The sequence below is a fragment of the Mirounga leonina genome, unplaced genomic scaffold (genome assembly GCF_011800145.1).
Source record: "Mirounga leonina isolate KUSES-001 unplaced genomic scaffold, KU_Mleo_1.0 Mir_99, whole genome shotgun sequence".
Lineage (NCBI taxonomy): Eukaryota > Metazoa > Chordata > Mammalia > Carnivora > Phocidae > Mirounga > Mirounga leonina.
Genome location: NW_023270971.1, coordinates 2,485,966 through 2,497,087, shown reverse-complemented (window position 1 = coordinate 2,497,087; position 11,122 = coordinate 2,485,966). Strand labels below are relative to the sequence as shown.

Genomic DNA, 11,122 nt, shown 5'->3' with positions numbered 1-11,122 from the left:
TGAAAGAAGGGTTTGAAAAGTGAATGAAAAGGAATAGCAGATGGTACTTGGGTGCTAATAGAATATAAAAGTCTGAGAGTAAAGGAAGGAAGAAAATAGAAAATGAGAGACTCAGCATGTGAAACTAAAGAGCCCTGGGCATTTCATCGAGGACGGTTAGAGTCTCCAGCATGGCTAAGTTCCAGCTCCACTAATTATAGTCTGATGACCAATTCTGGATACTATCCTTTATTCACCAGGTTGAGGCATTTCCACTCTTGCTTTTGGAATGTCATTTGGGATTGTGGTATCTAAATGAATTCCTGCCACACATGCTCGGTTGAAAGATACTACAAAAATAAAAAAAAATAGCTGAGCAAAGTGGAAGCTAAAGACCAAACCTGCAGATGTTTCAATGCTGCTTTTATTAATTCAAGCCAGTTCTTGCCAGTCAAGTACTAACTGGGGCATCGGCACATGACCAAACTGCATTCATCTGTGAAGGGGCTGGCAGCCTGGGTGCCTACACACAATGGTGCTTGTTCTATTATTCCTGCCAGAAGGGAGGAATTGGACCATTGTAACTGGAATTTGTGCAGGTCAGGGACTCTACACACTAATTTAAGACTCAACTCTCAGAGTGGAATGACTCCATGATTCTGCTCTAATCCACACAAAAATTTTCATTTCAGCCACCAACGAGTCCTTGAAAATCTGCAAGACATCAAATTCAGCTCAAGTATAAACCTGGATTTCTGTGTACTGAGAAATTCCAGGGATCTCCTTCTTTCTCACAAAATTAGACTTTTCCCAGGTCTGGAATTGTACACATCTTATAGTTCATTTTGTTTGATATTCATACAGCCACCTCCGGCTTTCTTATGGTACCTCTTGGCATGACATATTTTTTTCCCACCATCATTTTCCTTTCAACTGATTTGTGCCTTTGAATCTAAAGTCTGTCTCTTCTAGAGGGCATATGAATGGACTTTATTCTTTTATCAGACTGACAATCTCTGCTTTTTGATTTGAGTGTTTAGACCATTTACCTTTAACATAATTATTGATATGGTTGGAGTAACATTAGCTATGTTGCTGTGTTTTCTATATGCCTCGTGTTTTGTTTGTTCCTCTGTTTCCCCTTCACTGTCTTCATTTGTTTGTAATGCTTGTAATGTAATGATGACAGCTCTTGTTTCTGGCAAAAATTCTTTCTTTTTCAAGGATTGTTAATAAAATAACCCAGTTGATTTTGCATAATCAGTGGGGCCACACTTGCTATTATACTTAGTGAGACTACCTTTCCCATCTTTCCGTATCCACTCCTTGGTGTCTGGCCCATCCCACCCCTGTTTGAAGAAGTAGGTAAAAAAAGTAATTATTTGACATCTGGACTATGGAGAATTCTAGTATAGCATATATATGTGTGTATAATAATTATTAACTTAGAGAGAATGTGAGAGGGATAGTTTTTCTTCTTGTTGTCAGCTCCAGAGTGAGGGAAAGAATTTGATGGCTATCACCATTTTAATACGAAAGAAAAATTAAAAAGAGAATGTAAGATTTTTAGAAGGTACAGGGTACCATGTTCTCTGTGATATCAAGCATATCAAAGTAGAAATATGTAAAAAATAAGCATGTATGCCCAGGAGAAGGATAATAGGATGTTAGCAATTTCTGGTGTTATGACTCTTTTTAAATTATTTTCTGTTTTTCAGATATCCTACAATGTGTATATATTCCCTTTTACCCTGATTTTTTCCTGATTTAAAAATGGATACTCATTTATTTAAAAACAAGTCAAATAATATAACTATTCTAAAGAAGAAAATAGAAGTCACCCCTAGTCCTCATTGATCACTTCTCTTCGGTGAAAATTCTTCCTGACATCAGCCTGTGGATTATTACATTAATTTTATAAAAGTGAAAAAGACACCACAAAGGATGGGAAAGCAAATGTTGTGCCTATGCCCTAGGCCTTACAAATAATAAGTTCTGATGTATGCCATTTATTTTATAGCGGATATATCCAGATTTTTTCCTAGTACCTCCACTGTGTACTTTCATCCTGGGCGGAGGGTGATATGGCAGAAAAACTACTTATCTCACAGTGGAGAGAAAAGACAGGGCATTGGAGACATGTGCTGACACAAATTAGTACAAGACTTTGTAAATAACTTCATAAGTCAGCCCATTTCTTCTGTGAAAGTACCTCAGTCATCCTACAGCTTGGGTTGAGGATGAAAACAGTGACAAGATGAACCTGTGTAATTACTGCTAAAATTCCTTCCTATATTTTCTTCCAGTCCTTATATATTAAATAATTATATTTCTTTGAATTATAGATTAAATAAAGAAAATAACTTTTTTTTCATTTCTTAGTTTTTTTTTTTTTTGTTTCTCACCATGTGGTCCAATCTATTGTTATACAACAGATAATTTATTATTAAAACATCCCATTAGAAGAAGATATGTAGTAATACGGATTCTGTGGCTTTTGTGTCAAGTTTGCAAAAGACTAATCACATTGCTATATTGTGTACAGGAAACACCACAGACACACTTAATGCTTTTGTTTTTTCCTTTTAGACCATCAAAGTGAAAACCTACTAAGGAGCTTAAAAAAAAAAAAGCTGGAGCTTTGGAAGAAATAATAATCTTGGATAAAATTTATGTACTTAAAATCACAGCAATCACAATCTTCTTTGAATCATTTAAAAAAAATTCATAGATAAGACAGGATGCTCCTTTACCTTGACGTAAGATGCACAGCTGATGCACAAAATAAGAAAGAATTATACCAAAAATACCAAACCTCTGACCTCAAATCACTTTACGGGATACACCATATATTGGATATTCAAAATACTCTTTTACTCTCTCAGCTATTTGTAACTCTGCCACTTTAATGGCTGTTACCTGATAACTGATTTTTTAAAATGGTTTTAAGTTAGGCATCTAATAAATTACTAGAGTCAACAAAGGTTTTGCTTCTTTGTTCTTGAGGAGATGAAAACATTTTCTTCTAATGAGTTTGTCCAATAAATGTCTTACAGAAATGCACATACCCTTAAGTTATTCATTTTAATAAGTTTATTCTGAGGTAAATAAAAAAATACACAATGCAATACACCTTATGTCAGACCATGCTGAAAACTTTATTGGATATGATACAGGTTTCAGGGCAGTAGTTATTATATACAATATTTTTCTTTTTAATCAAATGGATACAATTCTTCACACTGTTAACAATGTTACACCCTCACAGTAGCAATACACAGTACACCATTCTCTTCACAGGCCAGTGTTTCCTCATGAAGACAGCTGTTGCATCCTGCAATAAGGCCAAGAGATGTCAGAATTCAATGCCAAGTATCAGGATGTCCTGTATGAAATGATTCCAGTATGAAGAAGATCTGATGCGTTGCTGTTTCAAATGATCGTTTTTACTTGAGACAAAGTGTACTAAACTCCAGGAAATTAGTCCCAGCTAATAAGAAGGCAGAATATATTTTTATTTCATCAACAATTTACTTGTGCAAAGTACATGTGTTAGTATAGCATGTGGGTACGATGTGGTCTAAGGAAGCTTGCGGTATTTTGAGAAAGAAGGGTGTATATATAAAAGATAAATAGCTTTATTTCCTCTCCCCGACCCCCCTCCATTTTTGTTTCTGTCTCTCAAGATGCAAGAAGCCTTGGGGGCATGACAGGAAGACTGCCAGTCTCAGTCTTTTGCAGAAGAGTTTCTAAAATTCCACGTAGTCTTTTTTTTCCCCCCTAACGATGTGACTTGAAATACGGTAAAATCAAATATCATCATAGTTGGGAGTGTCACTGGTCCCTAGTTTACGGCCAGGGTTTCTGTGGTGTGTCAGATATTTAAAGGATTTCCAAGTCTCAACTCACCAGAAAAAACATGCAACCATGCAAGGTCCTGCAAGGGGCACGAAGTTTATAATGGCCTTGCCAAGGAAATTCCAAATCAAAACAAACCATCCCTAGTGTGCACATGAGAAGAGAAGAGACCAACTGAAAGGCAAAAGGCAGAAGGCAGAAAGATCCTGCAGATGGGCTCTAGCTCCTGCTGTCCGGTCCTCACGGCACGGAAATTCTCCAGCCCGCGGCAGGAGGCAGATGCAAGGAAGTCTTAGGTAAAGTTCAGCACTCATTAGTTATGGGGGAAAGGTTCTGATATATTTAAAGAGGCAAAAAAAAAAAAAAAAAAAAAAAAAAGCTGACCTCAAAGCAGAGTACATTTGAAGTGATAACTCGCCCTTGCATATTTTTCAGTATGGTAACTTTTCAGCAAGAAGTGCTTATGTGTATATCTGATATGGAGTGGGGCCAGGCTGATCTGGGGTGCAGTGAATTCAGGAGTTAAGCTCAGGCCTTTTCTAGAGGCAGAAGTATCCATCCCCATTGCTTAAGACCTGGACCTCCCGGTGCCAGATGTCACAGGGAACGATGGGGCTTAGGAGCTCCTTCAGGTTTCCTCAAGGTAGATGGTTAAAGGCTGTTACTTGGAATTTTTAAATTCAAGGTTAAATTTTAATATGATGATCAAAGATACTGACTTGTTCACCAGATTACAATGTTAGATGTTACCTCTATTTTTATTGTTTTAGATAAGATGTTGCACAATAGTGCTTCCATTTGGGTAACAGCAGAATTGAGCCTTTTGTAATGTACTGCAGCGTTAACATCTAGGGGTGATTTCAGGAGTTCTGTGTAGGAGAGGTTTAGGGACAGCAGTTTGATATTAAGGGGTTGCCGAGTGGACTCATCTTGAAGCTGTGTTTGCATTAAAAAATTTCTGCTGTTTACAATTAAATTACATTAAAAAATAGTATCAGTCTGAAGATTTTAGAGCCCTCTTTTAATTTTTTGGATTATTATGTCCATGGGTGAGGATGGAGCATTGTAGGGTGCTGGTGGCTACATCCTACCCTTGGCATAGTTGCTGACAGCGTCCCACAAAGGTTGGTAAATCTGTTAAAGATATTACTTCTCTGAAATACAGGGCATTTTGTCCCTATTACATTATGCCTATATCATGTTATGCCTTTAGAGTGTCACAGAAGAATTGAGGCCTGAAATCCTGTATAAATGATCAGTTCACTGAAGCTGGTATTCACAGCAAACAGAGAGCACATACAAACAGATTTTCCTCCACTAGTCTTCTTGAAAATCTCCCTTGGTGGTGGTGGGGGGAGGGGTGATCACTAATGCAGAGGATTTGAGAGGTGTTGAAAATAAACGAAGGATGCAGAGGATATTATTTTCTAAAAAAGGATTTGCCAGAAGCCTCCTTATTTGAACAGTAACGTGACTGCACTAAGCACATGAATCATGCTCTAAACCTGGGTCTTCCCTAGTTTTCTGAGTGTTGTGCCAAGCAAGACAGTTAATTCGCACAGAGCATATTACCACGTTTGACAAAGGCATTATCCTCTATGAAAGCACACTGCCTGGAGCTGGAGGCGCGGCCATTCACCCTACAAGCTGTGGCCCTTGCAGGGGATGCCTGGGGAGAATGTGGGCACAGCTTTTCACGGCCCCTACAACCCAGCTTGAGTCAAACACGTGCAACCACCTTTTGCTTTTGGTACAGATATTTGTTTTCCAATTGAGTCTAGATATTGGTTTTGTAAAAGGAAAAGAGAATATATATATTTATAGGTATTAATAGGTATTTGCAAGTGTACATACATTTATTATGGTTGAGTAAGCATCAAATTTTACAAAAATATCTCCCTCTATAAGCCTCATTTTTTTTTAAGATTTTATTTATTTATTTGACAGAGAGAGAGACAGCAAGAGCAGGAACACAAGCAGGGGGAGTGGGAGAGGGAGAAGCAGGCTTCCCACTGAGCAGGGAGCCCAATGCGGGACTCGATCCCAGGACCCTGGGATCATGACCTGAGCAGAAGGCAGACGCTTAACGACTGAGCCACCCAGGTGCCCTATAAGCCTCATTTTGAGCATACTGATGACATGGAAATATTCAGAGATTAAATTGCCCATGACTTTAAGGCTCAAAGAAAATAACTGAATAAATTGGACCACTGAATTTCAAATTGGATCATAGAAATTACAAATATTTGCAAAGGATGAACTTTCACGGTATTGTTTCAGGGTTCTAGATTCCTCGAGAAAGTAAGACAGCTTCTTTGTGGCTGTGAAGGTCTGATTTTCATTGTGTCACCCTTTGTATTTTCTTGCTTTCAACTCCTTGCTTCGCCTGAAAGTTTATATCATTTTATTAATATTAAAGGAAAGCTATAATTCTGGAAATTGAAATTGAAGAATGAGGGATAGCATTGTCTGCTGGGCTTGAGATGAGCATTGAAAGCATAATCTGAAATATGATTATATGGTGTGTATTTATGTATGTATATATATTTAACATGTTATATCCCTGTATCTATTATCTATCTATCTATCTATCATCTATCTATTGTCTATTATTGTCATCTAATCTATTTCAATGGTGTGCTGAAGTGAGCTTATACTGGTTCATGAGAGTTGACAGATCAATTTTCAGGAGTTTTGCAAGCTGGTTAGGGTTATATTGGTAGCTTGAAAATGGCCATGGCAAGCCTATTTAAATCATGGAAATTGGCAAGTTATACAAATCAGGGATTTTTTTCCTTCTGAAGAGCCAGCTGTTGAATAATTTACCAATATACCATTCTAAGTTTGGTCTGGAAAGGGACTTCATACATATTTTAGTTCACAATGGAAGAAATAATCAATTTTGTAAAATACCAAAGTTAAAAAAAGTTTTTGGCATAAACTCATATTCTTAAATAGCACTCACTTTTCTTATTAAGTGCTTTAGAATAAAATGATAGTTTAGTATATTTCTTAATCATTGATTATGTTTTAGAACATTTGTACTGTTGACTTATTATTTTAATCAAAGCTTCCGCATTTACATCTTTTAGATAGTTGCAGAACTGTGCACTAAAGTTAAATATTAATGAAAATGAATGAATGAATTAATGAAAACGGATGAATCAAACTTTTCTTGTTGGTGTAGCTTTTGTGTTTATTTTTTTGTCGTTTTTGTCAAACCCTGTCATTTGGTATTATTGAGGTATTTTGTATTTGATTTGTGTTTGTCCATTCGTGTGTGTGTACATGTGTGTTTACACACACATACAGATGCTCACACATATACACACATAAAGCTCAACAAATAATAGTATTAGGGAAAAGGGATATTGGTTCATTAAACATTCTATTTGAAAACTGGGAACAACTTATGTTAAGAACTGTGCCAGGCTTATAAGTAGCTATTTGATCTGTCTGAATGGTTCTTCCTCTCTTTTCTAACACCTTCAAAATGCCATTGTTTCCATCTTTCCCCTCTGGGTTAATATCGTATTTGGTTGAAATGTGCACATTCCTGCTTCAGTGAATGCTTTGCCTAGCAGTCATAGAGGCCAAGTGTGAATTTAAGTTTACCTGTTCGATTTACTTCTAAGAATGTGCTGAGATTGGAGCTGAGCTGCCAAGCAGGCTGTGCAATGTGGCGACTCTGAATAAGAGAGACCTGAGTTCTGTTGGGCAAAGAAAAGAACAGGTGGGAAGAATGACTTCTGAACCTGGAGATAGGTAGTGGGAGTGAAGGAAACTCCCGAAGTGGGTATTTCTGAACAATGACCAGCAGGAGGATATCAAATCTCTGGAAAGATTGAGCTTTTCTTCTAGTATTGATGACCTCAGCACTTCCCAGGTGCATGACTTTGATCATCGGGATCTTAGACATAGATGTGGAGAGCTACGAGGGAGGCCGACTCTGAGTCGGCCTTGGAAATTCCTTGGAAATTAGTTTTAAAAATTAAACCTATGTCATTTAATTACTCCCTTGATTTGATGCTTTTTGAGAATAGTAGAGTCCAGGACTTCCTGGATAAGTTGCTGGACAGGTGCTGGTCTTGTGATGGTCAGCCCGGTGGAGAGATGGAGTTGTTACAGAAGTATCAGCAAATTTTACAGCAGTAGTTCACACATGCGGCTATAATACATTCATCCACTGTTATTTTCCTAAGAAACGGAGCAACCTACGAGCTTATGCTACAGTAGAGTCCAATGCACCATAAGGATCACTTCAGGAGCAAAGAAGCTCATACAGAGGTGTGATATCTTTCTGTTGGTGCAAGTTCAAACCTAAGATTCTTTAAAATACATTTCCAGAGTTCTATTTAAATAGGGATATGCCACACTAAAAAAGCAGTGGCTTCTTGGTAAAACGCAATACTGAAATGGAATACTGACTTTCATAAAAATAAGAAATGTGTTTGGAAATTTAAATACCTTTTAAAAAATTAAAAACAAACATACTCTCACAGCTTGAGGGTTTAAATGAACCATGTGCCAAGGAGCTGAGAAAGCTCCTACTTTGGGTTACATCCTGGGACCGCTAACGTTCCAAAGCTGCCCAGCTGGGCATTTCCGTGGCATTTGCATGTTCCATTCAGAAGCCATCTTAGCATATCCCGCACACAACACGGCTTTTCATGACAAATCACTGGTATGCCCCACAAAACTGCTGTGAAGTGTTGTTTTCAGCATAAAAGTTTTGAGTTTTAGGGCTCATGTCAAAATTAAGCATGTTCTGTGAAAGCTTAAATTAATCCTTCCAGTGAGTTGCCTTTAAACAAGTCTATCTTCGTTTTCCATCAGCTCAATTGTTTCTAAACACTTTGAAAACAAAAACCAAAAACCAAAAAACTTTGCAAGTACAGAACCGAACACAAAGATGCTGAATGCATTCTCTGTGACTTAATTCTATTTTCAGTCCATATTTTATATATACTCTATCCAGGAAATTTTCTCATTTAAATAGGGAGAAGTGATCTTTTTCAGTTAATTCCTTTCTTGTCATTTACAAATGTTGACTATCATGCTGAATGTGGATATCCACCAGGAACCAATGGAAAAAGTTTAATTTATCAATGATCATAAAAATCTTTTTATGCATTCCTTAAATACTCTGGATGCTGATTTAATATATAAACATATTTGTACAAGTTATTCTTCATCTTCAAAACACTTTGTAATTTCACTTAAATAACACAAATGAGTAATTATTTAAAAATATTTTTCATCATTTTACAAAATATATCTTTATGGTATTGTTTTTGGATCTTCCTTGATCTGTCATTTTCCAAATGATTAATCCCTGATGGATTACATAAAGTTATGTGACTATATCTTTAACTGTAATAATAAATTTCTTGTCACATATTTGAGGCAAACCTGAGGATAGATCATCGAATAATTGTTATTTTTTTCCTTCCTCCTGTAAAATATGTCATTTCTCCATTTTCTTCTTTAGTGGTCTTTTGAAGAATCCAATCTGTTGAGAAAATACCAAACATAACACCATTAATTATTTGAATTTAGATAATAAGTACTAATTTCCTTGGATAAAATTTAATACTACGTTAGTGATTCTGGGCACTCAAATAATTAATATAATTGAGATTTTTTTTCATTGACCTATTAAGTAATATTGACTGTCAAGAAATGACATTTATCAAATTGCTATTTCATTTTAAAAACTTTTCTGTTGGTTAAATATATCATGTCTCCTAGTAAAAACTAGTACATGTGGTTTTTACTAGTGCTAGGGAAAATATTTGAAAGGACATATAAACTACAGTTAGCTGGCATTAAATGGCACTTTGCCATCATCTTTTTTCTCAGGGATGTGGCAGAGAAATTCCATCAAATAACTGATGGTCATAAATTGAGGTCGTTAGAGCTGGGGGCGGAAACTGGCACATGCATCATGGCCGAGGGTGGGGGAGATTTGAGTTGCCTGGATTCACTTTAAATGTGTTAGGACATCTGCCTTTATAGGCTTGACAGGAAGTGCCTCTTGAAAACGTGCTGTATCATTTGGATATGAAAAGGAACTCACTGAACATAGAAGAAATTTCACGAAGGGGTGAACGTGGGTTACTTTTCACTATACTTTGTAATTTGGGTCATTATAAAAATTGTAAGTACTTTATTTATTTCCTATTGTACATTATAATAAAAATAAGTATAGGGGCTGGAAGGGACCTTTTTAATAATCTCATCTAAAATGTGGGTATTTTAAATAAAAGGAAATTAAGCATCCTAGAGAAGTGTTTTTTTAAGTCCGTGTATTTTTTTTTTATTTGAGAGTGGATTATAATAGTTCAAGCAGACAATGAGTTAATTCTTTGAAAGTATAGTACCTCCATATCATTTTAATAATGAAGCTATGGTGAATTATGCAAGAGAATGGTATATTTAAAAAAAATCATTATTGAATAATTGAGAGCTTAGATGGGATAAATGATCAAAATGCAGTTTTAAGCTACAGAAGGTAGCTTCTTCATGTCTTTCACCATGACAGGGCTTTATGTCTTCCATGATGCCAGAATCTAGTTGGTGGTAGATGAGGAAAAGGTGACAACAGAGAAATAAATGTGAAAAAACAATAAATTTGTCCTGCTTCGAGTGGCAGCTCTATGTCTCAGGATTTTTTCTTTGAGCCAACAATAAAAGTTCTGGATTCACAAACTATCAGTCTCCTTACCTTGTGCCTGCAGGTCCTGAGTTGAAAATAAATCCAACAAGGCTTTCACAGGAACAGGTGGTGAATGTAAGACTTTTCTCTCTCCTGTCCTGTCCTGCTCTCTCTCTTGTCCTTTCCCTCTCAAGTCTTTTTGCATCTTTTCAACCTTCCTTTGCTTTCACATGCTAAATGTTCTATTTTATTTTATTTTTTATTTTTAAGACTTATTTATTTGAGAGAGAGAGAGCGAGCGAGTAGTAGGGGTAGGGGAGAGGGGCAGAGGGAGGGGGAGAGAGAGAATCCCAAGCAGATTCTCTGCTGAGCATGGAGTCCCATGCATGGCTCCATCTCACAACCCTGAGATCATGACCTAAGCTGAAATCAAGAGTTGGACGCTCAACTGACTGAGCCACTCAGGCACCCCTAAGTGCTCTATTTTAAAACTAAATTGTGTTATCTGAACTTTTCCACTCAACTAATTCTATTAACATGGGTTGTTAGTGGAAGTTGGGTCATAAGAATGGAGACTAGGTGAATGCACTACATAGCTTCACACTGGCTGGGCCAATACTAGCTAAA

The 11,122-nt window shown here is 36.7% G+C and overlaps 1 protein-coding gene across 2 annotated transcripts in view; it reads right to left on the bottom strand.

The window, feature by feature from the left end:
- Positions 1-7,835: 7,835 nt before the first annotated feature.
- The window catches only part of LOC118006776 (integrin alpha-1-like), a 170,762-nt gene continuing 167,475 nt past the window's right edge, over positions 7,836-11,122 (bottom strand). For both annotated transcript variants that reach the window (XM_034999543.1, XM_034999544.1), the window contains exon 29: positions 7,836-9,349. In XM_034999543.1, coding sequence (XP_034855434.1) covers positions 9,305-9,349 — 45 coding nt within the window. In that variant the 3' untranslated portion in view covers positions 7,836-9,304. The remainder of the gene's footprint in view (positions 9,350-11,122) is intronic.